This window comes from Piliocolobus tephrosceles, chromosome 14, assembly GCF_002776525.5.
Source record: "Piliocolobus tephrosceles isolate RC106 chromosome 14, ASM277652v3, whole genome shotgun sequence".
Classification (NCBI taxonomy): Eukaryota; Metazoa; Chordata; class Mammalia; order Primates; family Cercopithecidae; genus Piliocolobus; species Piliocolobus tephrosceles.
The window spans coordinates 1065368-1093239 of record NC_045447.1 but is presented as its reverse complement, the minus strand read 5'-3'; the positions used below and the strand labels follow the sequence as shown (position 1 = coordinate 1093239).

Below are 27872 nucleotides of genomic sequence, written 5' to 3'. Positions count from 1 at the left end.
AGACCAGTGCAGTGGGGCAGGGGTATCAGCCCAAGTCCTCCTGTTAAACCCAGCGCCCTTCGGAGTTGCCAGTTTCAGGTCCTGTTCTAGGGGCTTTCCAAAGCAGGGTGTAGGGAGGAGCAGGGCTGACCAGCTGTGGTAGAGAAGGTGGAAACATTATGGGTTTGGTTTCCTGCCCTGGGGCAGAGGAACAGGGGAACCTGGTGTGGGGCCTGGGCGCCCTGCTTTGATGAGACCCATATGCGTGTGCATCCCCCATGATGCAGCCTTGAGGGGTGTGAGAGCCTGCAGGGAGGACAGTGCACAACCACTAAATACACTTTAATTCCCCTCCCCCAGCTGCCCTCAGCCCTACTCAGGTGGTAGGGGCGGGGGTGGCGGCGGCTCCTCTGGAGAAGCCTCCATGGGAATGACCACAAGGCTCTGATCCTCTAGTGGTGGCATCATGGAGACCTCCAGGTCAGCGTCCATTAGCTGGGACTCCACGTATACCGGGTGCAGGTCCATGCGATTTTCCTGGACTCCAAAATTCTCCACCAACCTGCATGACAGGGGCCAGGTCAGCACAAGCTGGTGAAGTCTTGATCCTCCAGGGCAGGCCAGTGTCTGGGACAGTGCAGTCCCACAAAGGGCCTCCCCTGGGACAGCACCCCTCCTCCTCCAGGGACTCTCTTGGGATAGCTTCCCACGCCAAGGGCCTCCCCTAAGACAGCACGCCCCGCCCCAGGACCTCCCTTGAGACAGCGCACCCCCCACCGAGGGCCTCCCTGGTGCTCACCTGTTGTCCACTAGTCTCGGGCATGTTTCACTAAGGGGATGAAGGCCGACATGAGTCCTGGAACAGTGTTGGGCCCCCGAACCTCCCCCAACACACGCCTAGGAAACACCATTCCTACCCCAGGTGACAGCCCACCCAGGGGGTAAAGGCCCCGCTTGCGAGACCGAGGGCCCTGGGCAGGCAGCCTGGCCTCACTCCCATCCACTCCCGGCCCCGGGGTTCACGCACTCCTTGGCCCGCAAGACACCAACTGCCACGATGACAAGGGCACAGAAGCAGCTGGCACTGACGCCCGCCAGCACCACAAGGAGGGCGATGAGGGCCTCGCGGCTGAGGCCAAGGCTGCATTCACAGTAGGTTCCAGCTGCAAAGACAGGGCCACATAGCCACGGGGCTGGTCACCTGCCTGTGGAGGGCCCCCAGAAGGACACCAGAGCTCCCGCCTTGCCTGGGAAAGGGGAGCCCTGGCTGGGAGCGGGGTGCGGGGGCAGGAGGAGGCACCTGTAGCAGGGATGAGCAGAAGAGACAGACATGTGAGGCCCAGGGGGCCGCCACGCAGGCAGGACGCAGGCTGGGGACCGGGGGCCATGTCCAGCCCTGGCCCCACTGCACACCTCTGACGGAACTATTGGAAGGCGCTGACTTCACAGTGGGACTGTGAGGTGGGGGTGGGGGGCCTCACGGTGCCAGTGTGTCATTTGCCCTCGGGCACCACGATTCAGGGAGCCACTGACAAAAGCAGCCCTGGGAATGGGACAGGTAGGGTGGACAGAGGCCTGAGAGAACAGCCAGCTCAGGCCAGTTCTGAGGCAGAGGCAGCAATGGGGCTGGCCTGGTCTTACGGGCAGTCCTTCACAGTGGTTTCACTGTGTTCGCCAGGATGGTCTCGATCTCCTAACCTCATGATCTGCCCGCTTCGGCCTCCCAAAGTGCTGGGATTATAGATGTGAGCCACCACGCCTGGCCAAGTCCTTCACAGTGAAAGGAGGTGGACAGCACTCCAGGCCCTGATGTGGGTGCAGTGGCCTGGCAACCTTGGGGGGTGGGCGGTAGGCAGCCTTGGCCTCAGCTCCCTCCCAGCATAAGGACTGTGGCAGCTCAGCGTGTGGGCTGGGCCCCAGCTGGCTGCAGGTCACCTTTCTCCAGGGCCGGGGCAGGAAGGGGCCAAGGAGGGCTAAGCAGGTGGGCTTGCACTCAGCCTCCCTCCCCACTGCTTCTGGGAGGGTCTGGTTCATGCCCTGGCAAAGCTCAGGTCAGAAGGGCTGCTGGCACACAAGGGAATCCCCCATCAACCTGGAAAGGTCTGGGAGACACTAGCCACCCCTATCTGAGCAGTACCCCAAGCCTTGCCTCCCAGACATCCCCCATCCAAGGCTCCAGACTAAAGGTGTCACTGAAGTTGGAGCCCCAGGGACTGTTCCCTCTGCAGAAAAGGCAAGCGTTGCCCAAGGAAGTTGACCACAGGCCAGCATGGCCAGGGTTAATTTCAGCCTCCTTCCTGAACCTGCTGTTCCAGGCTGGGAGAGAGGCCCCTGCCCCCCAGCCTCCCCTCCTCTGAACCTGCCAAGCAAACTGCCAGGCAGCAGAAGGAAACACCTGCCCCACAGCCAACCAAGGCCAGGCCTCCTGCCAGCTCAGGACCCATGGGGTGTGGGGGCGGGGGTGGCAGGGCAGGCACAGCCTGGCCCCAGTAGCCCTGGTCACCAGGGACCCCCTTGCCTGTTGACAGACACCCTCCTGCTGGAGTCCTCGGACCTCTGACTTGCTGAGTGACACCGTGACCTGACATGCACCTTTCACCCTTGTCTTCAGGACACATCCAGCGATGGAATTCACAGACACAGAACAAAAGGTTTGCCAGAGCCAGGCTGGCAGTGACACCGGACAGGCCAGCCCAACAGGTTTCTATCCTGCTTAAAACAATGGCACACCCAGCCTGGGGCCAGGTGGTGGCCATGATCAGCGGGATCCAGGCAAGGCCACCGCCTGAGGGGAGACAGTGGGCGTCAGAGCAATCGGGAGCCCCCCACACCAGAATTCAGTAGAGGGGTCCCTCTTCGTGACAGCAGCACAGACAGCCTTGGAGTGAAGTGGAGCAGGTGGCAGGGCCCAGGGCTAGAGGGGAGATACCACACGGGCGGAAGCCGCCCTCCTTGGCAGGGCAGAGGCCTGATGGCCAGAGGCTGTGCATCTGACACCTGCCTAATCCCAACCACTTCCTCCTTCAAGCCCCGAGGCAAACAGAGTTCTCCAGAGTCAGGAGGGTGCAGGCATGTCCATGGAGCAGGACGGCTCAAACAGGCCAGATCTGGAGAAGTGGAAGGGTGCTGGGCGGCGGCTGCAAGAGCCCAGGACAGTGGACATGTGGGAACCAGCAAGGGTATTGGGGAGAGCGGCGGGAGCACTGAAGCCAGGCGCAGCTCACAGCCTGGGAAGGTGCTGCAGCAGGAGCCGGACTTGAGGCGCCAGTTCAAAGGGCCTTTGTCCCCCGGGAGGACGGCACCATCGGGGTGGAACATGTCTGGCCTGGAAATGGCACCTCTGGGAGAGAGGCCCAGGTTTTAGCAGCAGAAGAGCCCAGAGCTGGACCCTAGGGCCCTTGTTCAGCTTTGTGGTGTCTCCCTCTCCCAGTGCCAGCCTCTGGGACAGGCCCTGGGCAGCCTGCACACGCATGACCACACGTGGGGGACATGGAGGCGACCTGCCTTTCCGAGGCACACCTGTGAGGCTGAGCTTTGCGGCCACCCTGCCCAAGTGTGGAGCAGGGGACAAGTGCCCAGTCCCTCTGGCCACCAGGGCATAGCCTTGAGCAGAGCCTTGAGCAAAGCCTTGCTGCCGGAGATGAGGCATGTTGGCCAAGAGGTCATTCGCCAGCCTAAGCAATTCCGACCGAACCCATGCAACATCCCAGCCTCGCCGGAGACCTCCTGGCCTGGCACGTGGGGGTGACCCCAGGCCTCCTTTCAAAGGCCAGAGGCACAGGGATGGAGCTGGAGGTCTGGCAGGTAGCACCAAGCCCTAGGACGTGGCTGCCTGAGCCATGGCCCAGGTGTGACGTGGGCCTTCACGCGCGGCTCCCTGAGCACCCGGGAGGGGGCGGCCCGGGAAGCTCTCAGGAGGCTGATTCCTGAGCACCCGGGAGGGGGCGGCCCGGGAAGCTCTCAGGAGGCTGATTCCCAGTGCAGATGTGTAGGCCTGGGTGGCCCCTCGCCTGCTGCTGAGGAACAGGCCCTGCCAGGCTGAGAGAGGCCCAGGATAGAGGAGCATCTGGGGGGCCCTACAAAGCCACCAGGATAGAAAAAGATGACCTGACTTGCTTTAATCTGCACACTGTGGGTGTGGAGGGGCGTGCCCCTGAGCAGTGCATTCTGGGACACAGGCGGGCAGGGGCTGGCATGGGAGGACGAGAGCACCTGCAGAGCAGCGCCTGGCGGGCAGGTGGGCGGGTGCATCAGCTGCAGTTCTTGGGCAGGCGGTAGACGCCAGCCGAGTAGACGAGCTGCTGGTCCCGCACCTTCTTCTGCAGGTAGCCCTGCAGCTCCTGTAGGTCAATCTCCGCCAGCGCAGGCCCGGTCACCACAAACATGCGGAGCATATTGTAGATACGATCCAGCGAGAGGCTCTCCAGGTTGGTCAGCATGGCCTGGATGTATGTCCAGAAGAGCTGCGGACACAGGCCAGCCCTCATCAGGCACCCGCAGGCCTTCCCCACCACCCCCCACGGGCCCGCACACGCACCAGCAGCTCCTCCTCCTTCTGGTCAGCCTGGGAGGCCATGCCGGAGTCGCTCTCATCGTCACTGTCCAGGAGCACCATGTTGTCCCGGTCCTGAGGCCGCTCCTCCTCAATGACAGAGAAGGTGCCAGGGGGCTCCTCGCGCAGCACGCCCTGCTGCAGCCACACAGACATCCGCCGCCGCAGCAGTGCCACGGGCATCTTCACTGCCTTGCTCAGTTCCTCCAGGGTCCAGCTGGCTGCGTGCAGAGTGACCGGGACACTAGGCAGACTGGGCACAGCCTGCACCTCCCCTGCCTCCTGTCAGCCCAGAGGTTGGGGGGCTCCCAGACCACCCTGCCTTGCCCGTGGGAAAGGGAAGGGCGCTGCCTGCTGGCGCAGCTGCCCCAAACCACACCCTCACTGGGGAACAGTCCTTCACCCACAGCTGGGCCGTGTGGCCGGGGCAGATTAGCTAGGGGCTGGTGGGCTCACCTTGGTCCTGAAAATACAGCAAGATCACCGCCTGTACTGGGGTGACAGCCACAGACAGCGTGCGGTCAGCCAGCTCCACGTCCATGGTCACCAGGCCCAGGGTGTGCTTCCAACTGAGGGTCCGCATGGCCTAAGGAGGGCTAGGGTCAGCTTGGGCAGCTCAGCTGCAGGGGGCTCAGGCCCATGGGCTCTGCCACCTGGTACCGGGTAAGAAAGGGGCTCCCAAAGCCAACCTGCCCCACCCCACTCTGCCAGGCAGGTGAGCAGCGAGAACACGGGACTGGATGGGATCCCTACCTGCTCAGCCACCATGAAATGGCAATGGGGCCAGCGTCATAAGGTGTGCCCCGAAAAGGCTACATCTGCTTCCTAACCCCCAGTGCTTGGAAATGTGGCTGTATTTACAACAGGGTTGATGCAGATATAACTGAGGTCACACTGGAGTGGGGTGCACCCTAATCCAAATGACCGGGGTCCTTCTAAGCAAAGGAAAGATGGGAAGACACAGGCAGGCGGGGAGGCAGCCACACGAAGACAGAGGCCACCTGGAGCAATGCGGCCACAAGCCAAGAAACACCAAGGGCTGTGGCAAACACCAGAAACTGGGGGGCAACGGAGGTCTCTAAGAGGTTTCAGAGGGAACGGGGCCCTGCCAATACCTTCATCTTGGACTTCCAGCCTCCAGAACTAAGACAATCTATTTCTGTTTTAAGCCACCCAGTTTGTGACACTTTGTTACAGCAGCCACAAGAAATGAACAGATTTTGGTACCAGGAAGGGCGCTGTGGAAACCGAACACCCAGAACTGTGGCAGCAGCTTTGGAAGTGGGTGATGGGGAGAGGCTGGAAGAACTACGGTGAGGGCCTGCGCAACTGTTGGTAGAAAGGTGTGAAGACAAGCCTGGAAACGGCCAGGAGAAGAGAGCTGCCGGCGTCTTGGAGAACACACACAGCATCACAGACTGGATACCAGCAGCAATGCCGACCCAACAGGTGCTTCCAGTGAGGTCTCAGGTGGAAATGAGTGTGCTACTGGGAACCGGAAGAGGCAGCAGAGAGCTTGGCTGGCTGGTGCTCTACTGTTGGGTGCATGGTGGGGCCTACAGCTGATGAGCCTGGACATTCAGCTGAGGAGATTTCCAAGCAGTGTGGAAAGTGCCACCTGGCTTCTCCTTGCTACTTACAGCAGAATACAAGAGGGAAACCATCAGTGAGGCAGGAACCATTAAGCAAAAAGGCACCAGCCCTTGGGGATCTGAAAAATGCTGTATCCAGGCAGCTGAGACGTGGCCAAGGGTGTGGTTGGACCAGGGTTTGCTAGAGATGAGATGTGACCTGTGCATCCAACTAACCATCTCAGCAGCAGACAGGGACAGGTGGGGCCTCTGGGAAAGGGCTGTGGACCCATCTGTCTGAGGACTTGGACACTGGTGAGCTGCATGATAAGCCAATAAGGTGTGTGAGAATTTTATACCATCTGAAGTGCTGCCAGGCTGGACTGAAAGGAAGCCAGGCTCCAAGAGCAGAGCCGCAGAGGCCAAGGCCGAAGCTGACGAGGTGGGGCTGCCCCTGCAGGCCGAGGACAGAGCAGGGAGCCAAAGAGGATGTGCAGGCCTGGAAGTCAACTGGAATTTCAGCTGCTGGGTTTGAACTCACTTGGGACCTGCCAACCTTTTTCCTCCCAGTTTTCCCTTTTGGGGTGGGAATGTCTATGCTTGTCTTACGGTGGAACTTTTGAAACAGATCATCTGTTGCCTGATTTCAGTGTCCCAGCTGGAGAGGAGTGGAGTACACTCCAAGCCTCGCCCGCACCTCGTTTACGTGGTATTTACATGCTGAGATGTGGAACTTTGTGTGGACGATATTTAGATGGGATTTTTGGACTTGGAGTTGATGCTGAAATGGTGAAGATTTTGGGGGCTATTGGGGTTGTCACTTGCATGCTGGAGGGACCCGCCATGGGGCAGAGTGTTATGCACTGAATTGTGCCCCTCGAAAAAAGACACATGAACCCCTAACTCCCAGTGCCTCTGATGGGATCTTATGTGGAAATATGGTCATTAAAGATGTAATTAAAATGACATCACCCTGGAATAGAGTGAGTGTCCTTCTAAGAGGGAGACAGGAACAGAGACACGGGGGAACATCATGGGCGACACGGCCGAGACCAGAGCAAGGCAGCCACAGGCTCAGGAGCTCCTGGAGCCCCCAGAAGCTGGAAGAGGGGAGGAGGCAGCTTCCCCTAGAGCCGTCGAGGGCCCCGCTGGCCTGTAAGATGGTACGTTTCTTCTAAGCCCCTGGTTTGTGGTACTTTGTGCCGGTGGCACCGGGGCACTGACACACCTGCTCTGTGGGCCAAGGGCTCCTGAGTCCTTCCAGGATCCGGCAGCTCTTAACAGAAACAACCCTCTCTTTATGGACAGAAAATGGAGGAGGAGTCAGTGGCTTGCCTTGGTCCTAGCTCTGGCTCCGAGGCCGTGACCTCCACAAACGCCACTGGTCAGCCTGCAGCAGGACGGATGCAAGGGCTCAGAAGCAGCCGGCTCAGGGATAGACACTGCGGGCTGCATGGCCAGCCAGGTGTCCAGCAAGGTCCCTCGGCCAGGAGCTCTGCTGGTGGGACCCCTCAGCACAGCCCCAGGGCCTTCCTGAGCTACTCCTGTGTCCCACTGAGGTTAAGACAAAGGGCACTGGAGTGTGGCTGTCCCAGCACTTCAGGCCTGAGCAATGGGCAGTGGCTGAGCCATGCCTGGGACCCGAGGCGGGACCCTGGAGGAAGGAAAGTGGGACCTCACCTGGAAGTGGCACTGGAGAGCCTGAAGCAGCCAGAAGGGGCAGGGGAAAGGGACCGAGCATGCAGCCCGGCCACACGGATGATGTGTACCAGAACGCAGCAGGGCACGGTGCCCGCAGGCTCCAGAGATGCCAGGCTGTAGCACAGGCCACAGCTGGAGGTGCGGGGATTGCCAGGGCACTCCTTTCAACTGGAAGCAGGCGCAAGCCACCCAGACCCCCTCCAGGGCCCTCCTTTCCACCAAGAGCAGGCAGGAGCCACACGGACCCTCCACAAGCTGCAAGGGACACCTGGGCTCTTCCAGAGCCAAGCTGAGGCCTGGAGGGAGGCAGCAGGCATTTGCCACCATGGTCAGCAGCCCGGCCCTAGCAGAGCCCCTTAGCCTCCCGCCCTGGGCGCCTCTGCCTGGCCTCCCCTTGTCTTGTCTCTGGAAGGAAGCGCACCCCTTGATACTGCCCTGCCCTCCCCTAGGAGTAAGTTCCTTTGGCCGGTCAACACAGCAAGGCCCTCTTACTTGCAAAAGAAAAAAAGAACACACATCTAAGTCCAGCCTTCTTGACAGCAGACCTGGAGAAGCTGCGGACCCTCCCTTGAACTCAGCCCCACCTGCCAGCCTCCTGGCGGCTCTGTCCTAAGACTGTTCCTCCGGCCCTGGCTGAGGCTGGACCATCCCCCTCCTGGGGCTCCTGGGGTTGGGGTCTGCAGCCTGGATGCCGGCTGTGCCCCAGGACCCTCTCCTCACATTTCCCCCGCTGGGGTGCCCGGCTCCCCCCAGTCCTGAGCACTTGCTGGGCATACTGGAGGCCTCACAGGCCCCACACATCAGACTGAAAGCCCTGGAACCTGCCTGTGATGGCTATCCTAACCCCTTCCTCCCCCAGCCGACACATCTCACCTGACTATGAGCTCAGGGAAACAACCTCCAAGCCTGGTCCCATCTCTCGGGCTCTGGACGCCTGTCCTGGGACTGCTGGGATCGGCAGTGCTGTCAGGGCTTGTGAGCCAAACGTGGCCAACGCCATCACTCTGGGCGCACTGTCCCCGTGTGCCAGTGACCTCCACTCCCCAGAGCACATCTGCTTCCCTCCTATTCCCACCACAGACCCACAGCCCCAGTCCTCAAGTACCGCTAGAGCCTGCAAAGGTAGTTCTGGAGGAAACAGAACTGGAGAAGGGGGCAGGGCTGCAGTCCTGGGAATCAGGTGTGCTCGGGAGTGCTGCCCTGGGTAGAGGGCAACCCTGGCTCCCCGGCTGCCTCCCTGCAGTGACACAAGGCACCCCAAGCCCCGGTTCTGAGAGGCAGAGGGCGGATGGTGAAAGAGGAGGAAACGCTCACAGGGCGGGGCCTGCTGTGGCCACAGGGGTCCCTGTAAAGCAGTCAAGAGACCTGGGCCCAGCACAGCCGGCCCAAGCTCCTGTGGCCACGGGGACTCTCGCTCACAGGCGCACAGGGTTGCTGGGAGGAAGGCGGATGGAGTGTGGGCCAGACCTACTCCCTCTCCTGCAGGGGTGACTGCGAGACGGGACCAACCCAGAGACACTCGGGTGACAACGGGGCGGCCACAGGTATCAGGCTGCTGGGAGCCCCGCAGCGCAGGATGGGGGTGCCGAGGGCCCATGGGGCGGCCCGGCATGGAGGTACCTTGAGCTGCTCGTACTTCTTGCAGTAAGCCTCCAGGGCTGCCCTGATGTCCTCGGGGACCTCGAGCTTCTCGTCCTTGAAGGGTGGCCAGAACTCACTGGACAGGATGACAGCGTAGACCCCAAACGGTGGCTGCTCCTCCGCCGGCCGCTTCTCGTCCTCCTCCCGGATGTTGGCGTTGATGCGGCGGGAGTCCGCCATGTCCTGAGGAGGAGCCAGTGTCACGGGGGACCTGTGGGGCGGCCGGGCAGTGGGCGGGACTGGGACCTACCTTCAGCATGACCTCGCAGAAGTGCATTGGGGCCTCGCCAAAGCGCAGCTTCAGCAGCTCCACGTTGCGGATCTCCCTGGAAAGATGAGCGTCTGGGCAGGGTGTCGCGGTGAGCCCCAGCCCCAAGGAGCACCTGTAGCAGGGCACGGGGGTGCCCCCCAGGCAGAGCAGGGGTCCTGTGTGGGCACCCCGATGGCTAGCACATCTCCAGCCAGGAGTGGGTGCGAAAGCACAGCTCCAACCAGGCCCCAGGCACGGGATCAGAGCCCTGTCCCGACAGAGGCTTGGCAAAGGCCCTGTACCCCTGGAGATGACCGGTGCATCGTGGGCCTCACCGCTCAGGGCTGAAGCTGAACTGGTGCAGCAGGCGGTCGGCCAGCAGCGAGCGGTACTCGTTGATGAAGAGGTCTTTGCTGCCGTAGATGCTGACCAGCAGGCTGATGATGTCTGATGAGCGCCTCTTGGAGCTCGACTTCCCTGGCATGGTGGGGGCAGGGGTGTCACCTGACAGGCACCGGGGCAAGGACAGGGCCACCCCCCTCCCAACCTGCCCAGCCAGACGGCACAGCCTGGCAGGGCTCTTCCTGAAGGCCCTCAAGGCTGGGAGCAGCCCAGCGCCTCCCGGGAGACCTGGAGTCAGGTCCTGTAGCAAAAGCTTCAATCCCCAGCCCCTCCCACCTCACAGGGACCTCCCGGGACCCCCATGCAGGCTTAGGGGACAAGCCAAAGGTCCTGGGGTTTTCCTCTGAGACTAAAGATGTATTGAAGACTTACCATCTGTGCCAGGGCAGGGGCCAGGCCTGGGCCCCACAGCCCTCAGAGCCCTCGCCGACGAGGGCCAGGCACAGACGGGCTCTTGAGCAGGAGCTGGCACCCTAACAGGACTCTGAGGCCAAATCAGTATGGGGCTCAGGGGCCACCCACATCTTCACTCCTCTGCCAGGTGCAGTGGCAGGGCAGGAACACCCCACAGCTCACAAGCAGTGTGAGGCAGGCCATCCCCCACGGCCAGTGACTAGCCACGGAGGAACACAGCCCATCATGGGCCTGTCCAGGCCGGCGGGGGGGTGGAGCACTGCCCTGACCTTTGACACCCTCAAGCCTCTGGGACACTGGCCACACCTGACACAGCCAAGCTCTGTGACAGAGATGAGTCCAGAGCAGACGGCCTGGCTGAAGCCCCCACCCCGCTGGTGAAAGGGGCTGTGCGGGGCTGACCTGGATCGGCATCCACGGGGTCCGGGACCCAGTCCTCCGGCTCGCCGGAGTCATCCTCACTGTCCTGGCCTGTCTCCAGGCTTGCAGGGTCGGTCTTGGACAGCTCAACAGCCAGGTCCCCTGTCCCGTCCGAGTCCCCCGTCAGCCCGGCCACGATCTGCCGCACCGTGTCCTCCCGTGTCCTGCCGACGTGAGTGCTGCTGTTGCCCACAGTGTGGACATCCTGCGTGCACCTCCCACCACTCACCCCAGTCCTGGCCCCATCTAGGCCAGCACCACCGACCCTGCCTCTACACTCAGTGTGACAGGCTGTGTATTAAAGACAGACCCGTCAGACTCATTAAAAACAAATAAACCCTGGCCGGGCGCGGTGGCTCAAGCCTGTAATCCCAGCACTTTGGGAGGCCGAGACGGGTGGATCACGGGGTCAGGAGATCGAGATCATCCTGGCTAACACAGTGAAACCCCGTCTCTACTAAAAAATACAAAAAACTAGCCGGGCGAGGTGGCGGGCACCTGTAGTCTCAGCTACTCGGGAGGCTGAGGCAGGAGAATGGCATAAACCCGGGAGGCGGAGCTTGCAGTGAGCTGAGGTCGAGCCACTGCACTCCAGCCTGGGCGAGAGAGCGAGACTCCGTCTCAAAAAAAAAAACAAATAAACCCAACACGGGAACAGCAGGAGCTGCGAGCGCACTCCCAGCACTTAGGGACACTGAGCCAGGAAGACTTAGGCCCAGGTGTCCGAGGCTGCAGGGAGACAGGATTCTGCCTCCACACTCCGACACAGCAAGAGCCTGTCTCGGAAAAAAAAAAAAAAAGGCCAGGTGGGGTGGCTCACGCCTGTAATCCAGCACTTTGGGAGGCCGAGGCAGGCAGATCAGGAAGTCAGGAGATCGAGACTATCCTGGCTAACACAGTGAAACCCCATCTCTACTAAAACTACAAAAAAAAAAATTAGCTGGGCATCGTGGCGGGCGCCTGTAGTCCCAGCTACTGCAGAGGCTGAGGCAGGAGAATGGCGTGAACCCAGGAGGCAGAGCTTGCAGTGAGCCGAGAATGCACAAATGCACTCCAGCCTGGGCGACTCTGAAAAAAAAAAAAAAAAAAAAAAGGAACTGGCCCAGAAGCCAGGCCAGTTACAGCCACAAAGCACCAAACAAGTCCAGATAGGCGCCAGATTCCCACCGGCTCCTACTGCTCAGCTTCTGGGGTCCACTGTGCCTGCCAGCCCTGAGCCAGGGCCCCTGCAACCCCTGAGGAATTTCCAGACAGCCACATCAAGGTCCTCATTCCAACACATTCTCCACCGAACAACCCCGGGCAGTGTCTGTTCCTTGTTGTGGGAAAGGCTGGGACAGCACAGAGCCCACTCTCCTTGCCTGGTCAGCCTGGGGGGCTGGTCAGCACCAAGGCGAGGCCAAGTGAAAGAGATTCTCTCTGTACTGGAAAGGAGGAAGCAGAGGAAGGGCTGTGGTGGGCCTCTGGCAGCTGCACGCAGAGGGCACGGTGACACCGTGTGACACTGGCACGGGCAAGAGGAAAGGAAAGAGCCCTGGGCCTGATCCTGTGCACTCCCCCAGCTGGGGGAGACCTTGTGTCCTGAGGGCTGAGCACACCCTCTGGCTGCCCCCAAGGACCACGCGGAGCTCAGCAGGATGCCGGGGGTCCCAGTGGCTCCTGGGCCAGCTGCGGCCCTCACCTCAGGTAGCGGCGGATAGGCTCACAGGCGACCTCCAGGATGACCATGGAAGGGTCCAGCACACGCAGCGCCTTGATGGCAGAGATGTAGAGAGTGATGATGTCACACGTGTTGACACCTACAGCCAGGGCAGAGGCCAGCAGTTATGCAGTGCCCAGGACCACAGCCTCCCAGGGGCCAACGCCCGAGTAGACAGCTGGCCATGCCGGTCAGGTGGTCCACAGGTCCCCACTGCAGCCTTGTTCCCTTGTCCCCCCAACCCCATCTCTACCTGCTCACAGGCCCTGCCCTGCAGGGTGGTCTGTTCTGAGAGAATTAAGTCTCATCACCTCAGACCTACCAGTCAGTCCCGACTCACTTCAAAGAAGAAACAAGCAAGCTGATGGGCACTCGAGATCCCCTAAGGACCTCGCCAACTGCTTCTCAACCCATTTCTTCCTTAGACCTACAAGTCCAGGGCTAGCAGACTGGGCCCCAGGCTCCCTGGACGTGGGCACCCTGGTGAGTGTCTAAGCCCCGAGCGCTGGGCAGCCGGGCAGCACACAGCACCTGGATGCAGGAGCCGAGTCTCCAGAGCAGCCTTGAGGGACACGAGCAGCTGCTGCCTCTGGTCTGTCCTCTCCAGGCAGTACTTGAGGTCCTCGATGGCTGGCCGGGAGTCGGGAAAGTCTACAAGAAGAGGAACATCCCTCAGGGACAGACACAGATGTGTGTGCACGTGCGGGCTGCTGCAGGGTGTGTGCAGCGTGTGAGAGGACATGCGCTTGCCAGCCCCAGGAAGATGATGAGACCACCTGCTAGGCACCAGACGTCCCCCCGGACACTTTGGCGTGCTGATGCATTTGACCACAATGAAACAGGGTGGACAGAGCAACACCCAGGGGCCAGTCCCCAGCAAGAGCCAAGAACAAGGGAAAACATAGTCAATTAAAAAAATGTAGATGGACACCTAGAAGCACTGTCCAGCATCTGCCACAACTGCCCTGATCCAGGCATAGGGGACGCCCGCGGTGGGGAGGGTCGCAGCCCTGCCCAGCGCACCCCCCTGCAAGAGCGACAGCAAAGGCACGGGGAGCCCAGACTCTGACACAGAGGAGACACGGCGAACGTCCTAGGAAGGCTCCCCAGACAGGAGAGAGGACCCCGAGGCCGGGGCGGGACAACCTCGGATGATGCTGAAGAGCTCCTCGATGCGCAGGCTGGCGTAGATGCGGTAGAAGAACCTTTGCACGTGGCAGCGCCAGCGGCGCAGGGTGTTGCCGGCCTCAGGAGACGCAGGCCTGGCGGGGCTGTCCTGCAGGAACACCTTGCCGAGCCAGCCGACCACCCGCTCGATCCACTGTCGGGAGAACACTAGCATGAGCTGTAGGAAGGCAGGGTGAGCCCCAGGCTGACTCACAGGCTGGGAGGAGCCTCGCGGCCACCCACTCTGTCGGCCAGGACCGAGGGGAGCCCGAAGGCCACCTGTGTCTGGAGGCGGAAGCACATCAAAACCTGCAGGGTGGGTGATGGCCCAAAAGGCGATGTCCCGGCCCCCCTGCGGTCTTCATGCCTCTCACACGCACCAGTGCCCACACTTATCACTGGCAACAGAAGCCCTAGCATGAGACGCGACGGACACACGTGGCCCGTGCACATTTGCCCCCACTTAAATGGATAAACACGCCCTTGAGACCAAACATGTGACCAGCCCCCACTCCCCCGCCATGCAGACGACACCGCACATCACAAGAGCGTCTCTGAGTGAGCACAAACCCCTAGACGGCAATTCCACCGCGGGGGCCCAGGCGTGCACACATCCCACAGACCTGCTACCCAGTGACAAGACCGCATGGATGTTCACCCTCTCCACCCTACTGCCCACTCTTGCCCACCGCTGTGGGGATGCCCTCTCTCTTTGAAAGCCTGACATCACAGCCAATCTGCACCTCAGTAGGTGGACTCCGAAGCACTGAGGAAAGGACAGGTGACATGTGGGAACAGGGTGGGGGGACCCACATGGGTGGGCCCAGCTCCCCTATGGCCCTGGGAGTCCAGAGCAGAGCCCCAGACCACACCCCAACAGTGCAGAGGCCTGGAGGCCCCATGTGAGGGTGTCTCGCGCCCTGCTGTGGTGCAGGCTGGCTGTAGGTCAGTCCATGAAGGACCGGCCAAGCAAGTCCACACTCAAGTAGGGCAGCAAACAGGAGAATGGGGTCCATTCACTGGCCCTTCTGGTGGGCCCGGCTTCATCACACCTGCCTGGGGCAGCCCCTGGGGACCCTGGCCCGGTATTGCCTGCAGCCATGGGATTCTGAGCAGCTCTGGTGAGCACACCTCAGATGTGTCCTCGCTGTCACCAGGGCCCAGAAGTCCTGGTCTCTACCCGACATCAAGACACCTCCAGCCACCACCCGGTCCGGGCCCACCCAGGCCTCCATGCTCTGGATGCTTCTGAAGCCAGGTGTCAGGTTTGCCAGAAACCTACTCCCCTGTCCCCAGCGGGGCACAGCTCAAAGGAGGGGCCCTCACCTTGTGGAACTCACGCAGGAAGGAGCGCTCGTACTCGCCTCGGCAACGGTCCTCCATCCTCTCCCGGGTCACCTGGTGCAGGGTGGTGGTCACAGCCTCGGCACTGACCCGCTCCAGCAGACTGAGCCTGTGTCTAGAGGAGAGTCCTAGCCATGGGGCACCCACAGCACACACCGGCCCCTCTAGCCCAGAACAGCCCCATGCCAGGACGGTCCTGCCTATAGAGTGCATGCAGCACACACACGCACACCCCCACACCCAGCACGCACCTCCCCACAATCCTCAGCTGTGGGGCCCACTGTGCCTGCCAGCCCTGAACCAGGGCCTCTGTGACCCCTGAGGAATTTCCAGACAGCCATGTCAAGGTCCTCATTCCAACACATTCTCCACTGAGCAGCCCTGGGGAGTGTCTGTTCCTTGTCAGGGGAAAGGCCGGGACAGCACAGAGCCCACTCTCCTTGCCTGGCTGGCCTGGGGCGCTGGTACCAAAGGCTTCAAGAAGCCACTCGGAGCATAGAGCACTCGCAGGCTCTGCTGTCCCCACCCAGCTGGCCTCTGTCCAGGTAGGGACACTGGACTTCCCCATGTGATCAGTGGCAGCACATGGCAGCAGGCGTGGCTGTCAGGGGCCCTACCCCTATCTCCTAGGATCAACTCTGAAACGACATCCAGTTGCACCGCTGCCCTGACCCCAGAAACACAGATGCCACTGTTTGTGCCTTTCAGTGCAGTCTCTGGTCTACAGCGGCAAAAGGACTCCAGAGGAGAATGAGAAAGGTTGCTGTGTAATTTTTGCTGGGATGAGCCCAACGGAAGCCCTTCATGGTCACCCTGACCTCTGCCAGCGACAGGACCACTCCTTTAGTCCACCTAAGACCTCTCAAATAGCTGCATGGCTATACCTCTGTTCAATGTGACAAAGGCACCACAAATGGCCGAGGGTGTGACAATTGCTAGAGGACTACAACAGGACCTGTCTCTCACAACAAAACCCTCTCCTCTCCAGAGAACCAGACAAGGAGACTGCTTGCCCTCACAGTGACCTGATCTCCCTGGAGAGCAGCAGCAGCAAGCTTCTGTTCACAATTACAGGGCAAGGAACATCGACGAGGGTGAGAATCATTCCTTGCCCCAGGGTCGACAAAAGGCACAGTGGAATTCTGCAGAGTCCAAGAAGTTTGGAGTTGCTAAGAAATTTGCTGCTGCAGACACAAGCCACATAGGGCCTTACCACGGGCAAGGCATGGATCCGTGGGACTGCAGGTGAGTGACAGAAGAGAGACACCTGTGTCCAGGACACACTGCACAGGAATCCCTGGACTCTCTCTCTGTCATGTTCCTGGTTATCAGGACGGCTCACCAGCTTTCTGCAGAGGCCAGCTGGACCCAGGGGAGCAACCAGAAGGAGCGAGAGCATGGCCATCAGGACAGACTACTCACAAGACCTGGCTGAGCTGATGGAACTGCTCCAGAGCCTGGCGACACCAGCACTGTTGCTTGTCACTGCTGCACCCTGCACACAGCGGGCTCTGCAGGAGCCGGTAGTACCGGCGACGGGCATACCGGCTGTCCAGCTCCCCCTCCAGTTCCGGGTCTGTGCCCCCTTCCCCCTTCCTCTTACTCTGCATATAAACTCTCAAGAAGCACCCGTACAGACGCTGGATCATCTCTTGAAAGGTTCTGGGGGTACTAAAGAACAAGACTCCGCGCAACATAGTGTGGACTTTTTCTCGCAGCCCCTGAGCACCGGTGCCCATCAGCAAGCCCAGGCGAGTCCATTTCTCCAGCAGCTCTAGGCTACGCAGGTAGGGATCCAGGCGGCTCTCCAGCAGGCCAAAAGCGTCAAGGAGCAGCAGAAGGCACTGGGGCTCATCCACAGAGTTCTCGCATTGGGAGATGGCATTCCAGAACTCAGGGGAGATGTTGGCCTGCAGATCGTTCTGCAGCACCTCTACGAACCACTCCTCCAGGACCGAGTGCAGGCCGTGGCCCCTCAGAACCTCCACCGCCGCCCGGAGCTCCTCTTCCTTTGGCGGGACTGCACCGCTGGTCCGGGAAGACACCTGGAGCGCAGAAAACCGTGAAGCGAGGGGAACACAACATAGAGGTGGGGAGAGGCGGGGAAGGGAAGAAGCTGAGGGGTAGGCTGCAAAAACTCCGCTGCCCCCTGTCCGTGGTGTCCGGACGTTGGGCCGAAGCTAGGGAAGGGCTGCCAGCGGAGCTGAACGAAATGAAACGGAAAGATGGTGGAAAGTGGCAGGACAGGGCAGAGGCGGATGACGGACAGAGCTGTATGAACCCGCGGGTGGCCGCCCCAAAGCGCATAGGGTCCCGGAAACTCCGCGCGGGGCCGCCGCTCTCTTCCCAGGCCTCACCAGCCCCAGTGCAGCCGGCGGCACCAGGCCGGTGCTCACGGTATTCCAGGCCACTAACAACTCCTGTCCGGGCCGGGAGTCGCTGTCCCCCTCCGCCACCACAACTGCCGCCGCCATCTGCAGCCACCGGCTCCGAGATCCCCTCGGCACGGCGCGAGGCGATGACGCACGTCTGCACGCGCAGCCATGACGCGCACAAGGCGCTCAGCGATGACGCGCTAGTTCGGCGCGCCGTCAGGGAGTCGTGCGCAGGCGCGGACAGCGCTGGTTCCGCGGCGGTTGGGGTGGCGGGGTCCCGGGCGGCGTTGACCATGACCCAGCAGGGCGCGGCGCTGCAGAACTACAACAACGAGCTGGTCAAGTGTGAGCGGCGCAGCCGGGACGGGGAGGTCGGGAGGGCCGCAGGCCGGGTTCCCGGCTCGCAGCGGGGTGCCCCTGGACCCGCCTCGCTGCGGGCATCGCGCGGCTGAGCCGAGCCCTCCGTGCCGGGGGCTGGGTGTCCGTGGCCCCGAGCCCTCGCTGGCTCGCAGGCCCCGCGCCAGGTGCTCGGGGGTGGTGCCTGACTCTGGCTTCCTCGGGTGGAAGGAGGCCCGCCCTCCGCCGCCGCGCTCCTGCCCTGGGCCCACAGCGCCGCCCCTCCCGGCCCCCCAGGCATAGAGGAGCTGTGCCAGAAGCGGGAGGAGCTGTGCCGGCAGATCCAGGAGGAGGAGGAGGAGAAGCAGCGGCTGCAGAATGAGGTGAGGCAGCTGACAGAGAAGCTGGCCCGCGTCAACGAGAACCTGGCACGCAAGATTGCCTCTCGCAACGAGTTCGACCGGACCATCGCGGAGACGGAGGCCGCCTACCTCAAGGTGGAGCTCGGGAGGCCAGGCGGAGCATCAGGGGATAGCCGCGGCAGGGGTGTAGCCGCGGCAGGGCATCAGGACCGCCTGGGGCTCCTAGCTGTGGGCAGTCTGTGCCTCGCTGGCATGTCGGGCAGGGGCAGCGTGGCCAGGCCCATTGAGGAACCCAGGCTGCTGCGGGAGTGACCGTGGGGCTGTCTGGGGAGCCTGGGGCATCCTGGGTCCTGGTCTTCATCCGGTTCTCGCTAGCCATGTGGTTCTTTATGCTTAGAGTGTGAAGAGCCACGTCTTGAGCCAGTGCTAACCCAGCCTGGCATTGAGGGTGGGGAGGAAGTGTTTTGGGTCAGATTCAGGAGGGAAGAGGGCCCTGTCACCCTATCTGCCAGTCCCCTTGGGCTTCCGCCTTCCCCCGCACAGGATCCCTTGGCTACAGCACCCACAGCCAGGTCCCAGAACCTGAGTGTGAGGGCAGCTGGGGCTTAGGACCTTCCCAGCAGGTGACCAGTAACAACTTTCTCACTTCTCTGGCCCCAGATTCTGGAGAGCTCCCAGACTTTGCTCAGCGTCCTCAAGAGGGAAGCTGGGAACCTGACCAAGGCTACAGCCTCAGACCAGAAAAGTAGCGGTGGCAGGGACAGCTGACCAGACCACGGGCAGGGCCTGCCTCCGTGCGCCCCTCAGCTCAGCCCCGACAAGTCTGTCCTCAGAGCGTCTTTGTTCTTCACGGCAGCAGCTGCCTTCCCTCACTGTCTCCGGTGCCGAGAGGGGCGGCTGCCAGCCTCTACTGGCATCACTGACAAGCCAGGGCACAGCCCACCCAGGGGCTTTGTGCTCACACGGGCTATGGGGATGGTGGGCCCAGGTCAGCTCTGCAAAGGGCCTGTCTCTGTGGCACCCACACTCCTGCCCTGCCGGGGAGGCCCTGGTTGTCTGAGCACCATGGGGGCCCCCTCAGCTTGTCCCTCAGCCAGCAGAGGCCCAGGGCAGGGGACAGGGGTTCTCCTTCACCCCAGAACCCAAACCTCAGGCCTCACCCCTGTGGCCTGTGATTATCAATAAAGATTATCTTTGTAACGGTCCGTGCCAGCCTGCTGCTTGCCCGTGTCAACAGCGTGGGGCTGCCAGACACCCGCAGAGCCAGAGCCTGAGGCTCCCCCTTGGGAAAGGAGGGAAGAGGCGTCTGGAGTGGTCTCCCTGTGACTGCCCAACTAGCCTCAGGGACACCGCTGAGGGTGCCCACCCTGCCCAGGCCAGCGCCACCCTCAGCCCTCCCCAGCAGGGCCGCTGGTCCTCTTCCCCTGACTGGCCCACGGCTCACCCTCCTCTCAGGAGCTCTGCTCGCTCATCCTGTTCTCTGCCATACCCTGGTGTCCAGCGTAGGACCCAGCCCAGAGAGACGGCTAGGGATGCCAAGCATATCCAGCAGCTGCCTCAAACTCAGGTCCCTCTCAGCAAGGACTAGGGGGCTTCACACCCCCCACCCCCGCCAGTTCCTCCGTTGCAAGTCCTGCTTGGCCTGATGACACCACTGCTGCCATCAGGCCCTGCTGCCCCTTTCCCTGGCCGCACACCAAGCATTGGCCACTTTCATCCTTCCGCGTGCCCTGGGGCCTCTGTCCTGTCCCTGCAGCAACCAAGCACTGCCTGAGGACTGGGCCTATTTGGGAAGTGTATGTTGATCCAGAAGGTCCAGAAAAGAGCTGGGCCCACCCCCCAACCAGGGAAATACACCAGACTCTCCTTCCGCCGGGGTCTGGCCAGACAGCATCTCTGCTCTAGGGTTTGGTTCTCCAGGGAGGAAATGGTGCTTGGGTTCAGAGAGTTGTAAACAGCCCCAGGTCTGGCTGCCCGGGCAGGCGCTGCTCCCCACCTGCCTCATCCTGTGGATCGGGGCACGCCAAGCCCAGCAGGAGACACCATACCCTGTGCTGCCCTTCCCTTGGTCCCTCCCTAGGCTCTGGGCCCCTCAGAGAAGTCACTTCAGGCCCAACAGCTGCAACATTCTCACCCTCCCACCTGAAGTCTAGGCCCCTGACAGCAGGCCTGCTATCCTACATCCTACAGTGCCAGCTCTGGGAGGCTGGGGTGGAGGGGCAACAGGTTAATAGGCCGTAGAAGTTGGGGGGTCAGAGCCTTGGCCACTGGGACATCAAGGAGTGGGGGTACCAGACTGGAGTCACCTCCCACACACCCTGGCACAGACTTGCAAACTGGGGCCCACTGTACCCCATGTGGCCTCTTACTGCAGAGACCTGCCCCTGCCCTCTCAGCCAAGGACCACGCAGTGGGGATGCCAGCAGCCTTGTCCAGTGCTGTTTATTGAGTCCATCGTCAGAGGCAGGAAAGATGCCACTCATCACAGAGGGCATGGGGGCTGCGGGCAGGGCTTAGGATCCTGCAGAGGATAAGTAGCTGGGACAGCCCTTCACCCCAGACACCCCATGGCCGCTGGGAGGCAGGCTGAGGAGACGGGACAGGGAACTGCCAGGTGTAGAATCTGCACAGTCCCCTGCCAGGTTGCAGATGACCACCACCCAGCAGGCCCCTGACCTCACCCACAGGCAGTTCCCCACGCCACTCCCCACCTGGGCCCTCCCAAACCAGGGCCGGGGAGTGAGACCCAGACCTGGTCCCGATGGCAGGAGGCACCCTGGCTGCTTCCAGGGCCAGGAGGGGTGGGTGGAATACAGTGAGGCCAGACAAGGCAGAAGCGGGTGCAGTAGTCCCTGGCTACTGCCCAGCTTCCGGGACTCCCACAGCTGGGGCTCAGCCTTGGTCCTGGCAGTGCTGGGCTCAGAAATAAAGGGCTGGCTCGCTGCGGAAGTCCGAGAGGTCATTCTGACTGGCGGGTGTGAGCTGAAAGTGAGAGAACAGAATGTGGACACATGGGCTCGCCCAAGCATCAGACTCCCCCAAGCGCTTCCCTCCCCTGCAGCTCACCATGGCCTCCGTGGGCGGGGGCTCTGCCTCCCTTGGGGCCTGCTCTAGCGCCTGCTCCTGCCACTTGCTGAAGGCCACAGAGTGCTTCGGGGTGTAGCTGGACAGGCCTGTGAACGGAGGTGCACACGTGGACATGTGGACACAGACCAGGCTCCACCCCTCCCAGGCTGCCTGTCCCCCTAGGTGGGCACTCACCTGAGCTGCCCTCTGGCAGCCGAGAGCTCTCAGGCCTCACGCTGCTCACAAACGTGGCCCGGGGCAGGAAGAGTGCAAAGGGCTTCTCCTCTGAGCCGGAACCCTCTTCCTCCTCTTCCTCCTCCTCCTCCTCCTCGTCTTCCTCATGCTCCACCTCTTCCTCCTGTGCTAGGGAGCTCTCGGAAGGGTACTCAAATGTGGTCTGCAGGCTCTTGTCATTGAAGGAGATCTTCATCTGGGAGTGAGAGTCACATGAACGAGGGCTGAGGGCCCACATGGGCACAGCAATGCCAGGGGCTCAGGTCCAGCCCTCAGGATGAGGCTGACCCAAGTGGGGCGCCGGACGTGCCGGATGCACCATCAACCCTTCAGGGGCTCCAGGAGGTGGGCGAAGACCTCTCCAGCTGGACCCTGCAGGCATCCATTCCCTCCACCCTGGGGGCCAACTTCCCCTCCCCATCCCAGCCAGGGAGCAAACTCCGATCAGGACCAGAAGCCCAAAGCCTCTGGGTCCCCGGAAGCCTCTAAACCAGCTCCGGGGGCTACCATCTCAGGACCCTCCTGCTCTGCTGTCTGGGCAGAGCACCAGCTGGGGGGACACTGGGGTGCACACATCCCCTCCCACCGAGCAGCTCTAGAGCAGGAACAGGGCGGAAGAGAGGCTGTCCCCTCAGGGGTCTTGCACTCTAGGCTCCAGGCAGCTCCTGCTGGTGTCTGGGGCCTCTCTCTAAAGCCAAGTTCATGTCCTGGCTTACTGGATGCCTGGACAATCCGGCAGAGCACGGGCGTCAAGGCTGGCCGGTAGCCCCAGGCACCATCACCCACCTAACATAGTTGAGAGTTGGCCTGAGGCTGTGCAGAGTGAGGAGCCACCTCCACTGAGCCTGGGTGCCAGCGACCCCAGCAATGACCCCTTCGTCACCCTGCTGTCCCTCTGGCCCTCGTCCTCCATCCCCACTTCGTAGGCTGCAGGGTTTCACATCTGTGCAAATGCTTTCCTTTTCCCAGTGGCCTTGAAGCCCAGGCAGGGCTGCTGGTTCCCAGGGGCAATGGGAGCACTGGGGACCAATGGTCAGGACTCTCCACCTCCCCTGATCGGGGCTTGCATGGGGCTAAGCTCCCCACAACAGCCGAGCTCCCACCGCTCAGCTGCACTCAGCCCAGCCCCAGTGGTCCCCCATGAAGATGAGCGGCCCCCACCTGCAGCAGATGGGAGCGGCCCTGCCGGAGCTCGAAATATTAAACTCTTCCCAGGCACAGGACACCAGCAGCTCAAGTTCCTCCTCCTCCCCTAGAAGGACCCAGAGGCAGGAGCCGGGCCCCAGGCAGAGAACCACCACAGCCAGGCACAGTAGGATGAGACAGCCTCTCAGGAAGCAGCTGAGGCCACACAGGGCTGCCAGGACAGGGCCACAGGCACACCCTCCCGCCATCATGCCCTCTCCCGCAGTGGCCACACGGCCCACAGCCAAGCGTACCCTTGGGTCCTTTCTCACCATGAACATCCCCACCTCCCACAGCCGGGGGGCCACCCTTTGTGCCCAAACCTCCAGCTTCCCTTCTCAGCACAGCTCACAAAGAGCCCTGCCGGGCAACTCAGCTGCCTGCTTGCATCCCTACCCTAGGCCTCGGCACCCCAGCTGTCTGCACGGATGAGTGGGGGAGGGGGAGGCCACCTGGGTCAGACAAAACAAGGAGAAAGGCACCAGCTCCTGTCCCTTAACTGCCCTGCCTGTGGCTAGGCCCACCTGGCCCTCCAACGCCCATCCCACAGGAGGTCAGGCAGGGAGAGGCTGGGACAGACCCTACAAACACCCACCCACTGCCAGCCCACTTGGGGATGGGGTCACCCAGCCCTCCCAGACTCATGCTTTGGGACAGATACCCCAGGTGGAGGTGCTCAAGGCAGGACGGGGCTGGTGGGCCAGAGGTCTCCCACAGCCCCAAAGTCCAGCAGCAAATGGGGCTTCCAGTCGCCCTGGATACGTGGAGCTAACCCAGATGACCCCAAAGCCCTCCAGGCCCAGCCCCCATGGCTGAGAACACAGAAGGGCTGGCTGCCAGGGCTGCAGGATTAGTGCCCTCGCTCATGCACATGACCAGTCCCAGCAGGGGGGCTGCGGGGGCTGGGTGCACATGGGCCCTGAGCCTGGTACAGCCTGGCCAGGCAGTGCGGGGCAGGGGGTGGACAGGCAGCCCCCATCTGCCCTCAGCTGGGGCCCAGGGCTCTGGTCACGTCCTGCCTCCCCAGGTCTCCTCAGCTGGGCTGGTGCACAGCCCTCCCCTCCCACTGTGGAGACAGGTCAGTGGGTCACAGGACACCCCGTGACTCATGCTGTGGGCAGCCTGAAGACCCCAGGACGCAGGATGGGCAGAGGGTGTGGCCAGGGGCTGGCAATGCAGCCTATCAGGGACTTTGCCCGGTGCAGCCAACAGAGAGCCCGCAGGTGGGTCCCGGCTCAGCGCAGCCTCCCAGCAGAGCCTCCTGGCTTCTCAGGACCCTTTTATTCTTGCTCCACTCACCCTGCCTGTGCACACCCAGCTTTGGTTACCAAAGGGCCTGGCCTCCACCCGGGACAAAGGGCCAAGCAGCCAGCCCCAACCTGCCCAGATGGAGGTGTGAGCTGAGCCCAGCCCTGCCTCTCCCTCCTCCCTGCACACAGCTACCTGCCTCCCATCCCCCACGCAGCCCCAGCCAACGCTCCCATGGGTGGCCGGACCCTAGACCAGGCTGCCCGAGTGCAATGTCCACAGCAGGCTCCCGGGAGGCTGGGTGCTCCCTGAGTCAAGTGTGGCCCCAGCGCCAGGCATAGCCTCCACCCATGAGAAAGCTGAGGGAGGAGGGTCCAGGCAGCTGCTGGGGTCCCTGGCTTCACAAAGACCACCTAGGTGGCACCTATGGGAAAAGCTGGTGGAGAGGCGGGAAGGAAAGGAAAGTTGACAAGAAGGGGCTCAGCCAACAACAGTGAGAGATGCAACAGCCCCTGGCCACCCAGGATCTGCGCTGCACAGGGGGAGAGGCAGGGAGGAGCCCAGTCTGGGGCTTGGTGCTGGCCAGGAGGTGATGTTAGCAGGAAGGGCAGATGTCAGGGTGGCACTTGGGTCTAAGGATCAGAGAGCGAGGCCTTGGGAGTAGAGGTGAAGTCCCACAGCAGGTGAGGGCGGACGGCCCTGGGTGTCTAGGACTGAGCCCTGGGGACACTGACATGCTCCAGCTGGGCAGAGAGCCAGAAGGGGAGGAGGGCAGAGGGGAGAGGAAAGGGCAGCCAGACAGGTAGGAGCCAGGCCAGGTGGTGCTCCACGAAGAGGAAAGACTGCAGCGCCAAGTCCCACGGGTGGCAGGTGTGAGGATGAGAAGGGATGCCCCACCCTCCAGGAAAGCAGCCTAGGCGCGGCTGCAACAGCACACAGCAGTCTGCCCCAAGCTCAGCTTGCAAGACGGTGCACCTGCCGCTTCTGCCAATGGACAACTTAAACGGGCCTGTGCCTGCCAGGCAGCTCCCCCCCGGCACATAGGCCAGCAGCCCCCCACTGCCCAGGGCAGGGCAGCACCCCTCAGAGGCCGGCAAGGGCATCATACCCTGGGTGGGGACAGCCAGCCCCAGGGCAGGTGCCTCACAGACTCCCACCACCCAGACAACTCCACTGAAGAGCTGCCTTTCATCTGCACCCCAGGAAAAGCAGCAGCACCACCAGCCACTGAGGCACACAGTAAACCGTTGGCCCACAGTCAGGTCCCGCTGGATTCCAGGCCCTGCAATCCCTGCACTCCACCCCCATGATCTGGGGTCACAGCCAGTGGTCCCAACCAAAGGCTGGGGTCAGCCCTGTGGCTCACGCCTGTAATTCCAGCACCTTGGGAGGGTGAGGCAGGTGGATCACCTGAGGTCAGGAGTTCGAGACCAGCCTGGCCAACATGGTGAAACCTTGTCTGTACTAAAAATACAATAATTAGCCGGGCGTGGTGGCACACACCTGTAATCCCCACTACTCGGGAGGCTGAGGCAGTAGAATCGCTTGAACCCTGGGAGATGGAGGTTGCCCTGAGCCGAGATTCTGCCACTGCCTTCCAGCCTGGGTGACAGAGCAAGGCTGTTTCAAAAAACAAAAAATAAAAAAAGGCTGGCTAGGGTGGTCAGGCAAGGCCAGGTGCAGGACTCGCATGGGGTACCTTGCACCCCCACCTGTGAGCACTCCTGGCCCAGGGGCCACAGAGTACATGGGACAGCCCTGCCCCACAGCCCACTGTGCCGAGGCCAGCAAGCCATTCTGAAAGGCAGGGCAGCCCCGTGCCTCCGTCCCCTCCTGATGGACATTCTGGCTCTTCCCAGGCAGGGCAGCTGGCCTGTACCCAGGCAGGAAGTCACAGCCAGCAGGTCATGCTGCTCTGGCAGGGCCCTGCCCGGGCCACCTGGCCATGCCAGGCATTGCCCATATGGACCCCCACCCCTTCAGGCTGGCCCAAGCTCCTCCCTCCTGCTGGTCCAGGGCCTGTTTCCCAGGCTCAGCTTCTCTCCCCGACTGCATCTTTCTGCTCCTGTTGGCCCTCTGGCCCCCACCCTGCCCGTCTGACCCTAACCCAGCCACAAATGACCCCCACAGTTCTGTCCCTTCTTTTTTTTTTTTTTTTTAAGACAAGAGTTTTACTCTGTCGCCCAGTGGCGCGATCATGGCTCACTGTAACCTCCGCCTCCTGGATTCACGCCATTCTCTTGCCTCAGCCTCCCGATTAGCTGGGATTATAGGTGCCCGCCACCACACCCAGCTAATTTTTTTATATCTTCTTAGTAGAGACAGGGTTTCACCATTTGGCCAGGCTTGTCTTGAACTCCTGACCTCGTGATCCACCCGCCCCGGCCTCCCAAAGTGCTGGGATTACATGTGTGAGCCACCGCGTCCGGTACAGTTCTGTCCCTTCTGAGGGCAAGATGGCCAGGCTCTAGGCAGCGGCCTCAAGTCCCAGGAAGAAGCCAGGCTCCCAGGGACGGCCACACAAGTTACAGGGAGGGGTTCTAGAAACAGGAACCTGAACTCAGTTCTTGCCCCACAAGCTCCATGACCCCATCTGACTCCTGAGCTGAGGAGCAGATTCCTCTCTACAAAGGGGGAGGTGTCCCCACTGCCACCTCTGGGGCAAGACCAGGAAGCACCCACCTCATGTAGCCAGGGCCAAGGGTATGGACGCAGGGGAGGGAGAGGCAGACAGGAGCTGGGGGAGAGAGGCTGTGGCTATCAGACCGACCCCACCTCGATGGGCTGGGGTGATGCTCGGGCGAGGGTTGGGGAGACAAACCCATGTGGCTCCAGGAATGGGAGGGGCCCTGTGCCCAGCCCCAAGCCCCCACTGGAAGCACCTCACGAGGGTTAGCACGGATGCCTGGGCTGGCAGACAGAGCAGGCAGGAGCACCAATGCCCTGGTTCCAGGAAGAGAGGATGGACAGGGAGAGGCACAATGCCAAAGCCAATCCCAGGCAGGAAGCAAATAGAGGGAGGCAGCAGCCTGTCTGCTGAGGGAGCCTGCAAGGTCCCATCCCCAGCCTGGGAAAACTGAGGCTGGAGGACAGCCCGCCTCAGGGGTGAGCCTAGCCAGCACTGGCTCTGGGGCAGTGCCTGGACAGGAAGAGCCAAGGGAGACACCCCAGGCCCCCGCTCAGTCCCCAGGGAAGGTACACCTGCTTCCTGACAGGTCACCGCAGATGGGGAAGTCACGTGGAGCTGCCCTTGGAATTTGCCCCGGGGAACATATACAGGTGCAGGAATGACCAGGAAGAATCTGAGGATTTTCTTTTTCCTGTGCCCAGAGGGTTCCAGGCCACTGGCCAGGAGGGAGACTCCCCTACCTGGCTGGCTCAGAGCCTCCAAAGTCCCCTTCTCCCCAGCAAGCTTCCCAGGCCCTGAATAGGCATATGCCAGACACTCACGTGGCATTCCTGCCCAGCTCCCAGCCAGTGTGCTTTCTGGGGAGTTGACAGCCCCCTCCAACTGGCTGGTGGGCTGCAGCCCAGGGCTGACCATGATGCAGGGATCCAGCCAACCCTGATCACGGGCCTCTTCCCACTCACATCCTGGCGCCCCGCGCCCATGCAGTGGGGCCTCCAGGAGACCATGTGAGGCCACCCCCTCAAAGCCAAGGCCAGGGAGGAGCCCACAAGCCCAGGTCTGCTTCTTCCAACTGGACTGACAAAGTGACAGGCCCGCCCAGCTAATTCCATATGAGCCATAAGAACTGGCAAGAGGCACAGCACTGTCTGCCCCGGTGCTCTCCAGCAGCCACGCAAGGCACACAGCAGGTCAGCTGTCCCCATGGCCCAAGTCAGGGGGCTCCACTGGGGCCCTGGACCCGGCACCGCTCACCCAGCCCCAGCTCGCCTCGAGTCCATATAGAAACCATCCTTCG

General features: G+C 61.9%; 4 protein-coding genes across 8 annotated transcripts in view; 1 reads left to right on the top strand and 3 right to left on the bottom strand.

Annotated features, from left to right (window-relative positions):
* Window positions 1-279: 279 nt before the first annotated feature.
* TMEM210 (transmembrane protein 210) lies at window positions 280-1589 on the bottom strand. The gene is made up of 4 exons (XM_023227740.2): window positions 1280-1589; window positions 1007-1142; window positions 779-808; window positions 280-541 (listed from the first exon to the last, which is right to left on the bottom strand). Exons 1-4 carry the CDS (start codon window positions 1365-1367, stop codon window positions 352-354), a joined length of 444 nt encoding a protein of 147 aa, XP_023083508.1. The 5' UTR covers window positions 1368-1589; the 3' UTR covers window positions 280-351.
* Window positions 1590-4080: 2491 nt separating this feature from the next.
* ANAPC2 (anaphase promoting complex subunit 2) lies at window positions 4081-17689 on the bottom strand. 2 transcript variants are annotated; one of them, XM_023227679.2, is made up of 13 exons: window positions 17498-17689; window positions 16563-17185; window positions 15123-15255; window positions 13776-13950; window positions 13161-13280; window positions 12612-12729; window positions 10913-11094; window positions 10030-10171; window positions 9695-9770; window positions 9424-9627; window positions 4988-5117; window positions 4517-4752; window positions 4081-4442 (listed from the first exon to the last, which is right to left on the bottom strand). In XM_023227679.2, exons 1-13 carry the CDS (start codon window positions 17612-17614, stop codon window positions 4230-4232), a joined length of 2469 nt encoding a protein of 822 aa, XP_023083447.1. In that variant the 5' UTR covers window positions 17615-17689; the 3' UTR covers window positions 4081-4229. The 2 variants fall into 2 exon arrangements, with proteins under 2 accessions (XP_023083447.1, XP_023083448.1); XM_023227680.2 differs by having other exon boundaries at window positions 15123-15249.
* Window positions 17690-19418, top strand: SSNA1 (SS nuclear autoantigen 1). Its single transcript, XM_023227681.2, has 3 exons — window positions 17690-17860; window positions 18149-18348; window positions 18874-19418. Exons 1-3 carry the CDS (start codon window positions 17809-17811, stop codon window positions 18979-18981), a joined length of 360 nt encoding a protein of 119 aa, XP_023083449.1. The 5' UTR covers window positions 17690-17808; the 3' UTR covers window positions 18982-19418.
* A 1219-nt stretch (window positions 19419-20637) lies between these two features.
* The window catches only part of TPRN (taperin), a 16241-nt gene continuing 9006 nt past the window's right edge, over window positions 20638-27872 (bottom strand). Inside the window, exons 1-3 of one of the 4 annotated variants that reach the window (XM_031934092.1) lie at window positions 21475-25407; window positions 21280-21386; window positions 20638-21195 (exon numbers count right to left, since the gene is read on the bottom strand). In XM_031934092.1, coding sequence (XP_031789952.1) covers window positions 21133-21195; window positions 21280-21386; window positions 21475-21751 — 447 coding nt within the window. In that variant the 5' untranslated portion in view covers window positions 21752-25407 and the 3' untranslated portion in view covers window positions 20638-21132. Of the gene's footprint in view, window positions 21387-21474; window positions 25408-27872 lie in introns of those variants that run through there. The other 3 variants (XM_031934091.1, XM_031934089.1, XM_031934090.1) reach the window with 3 other exon arrangements.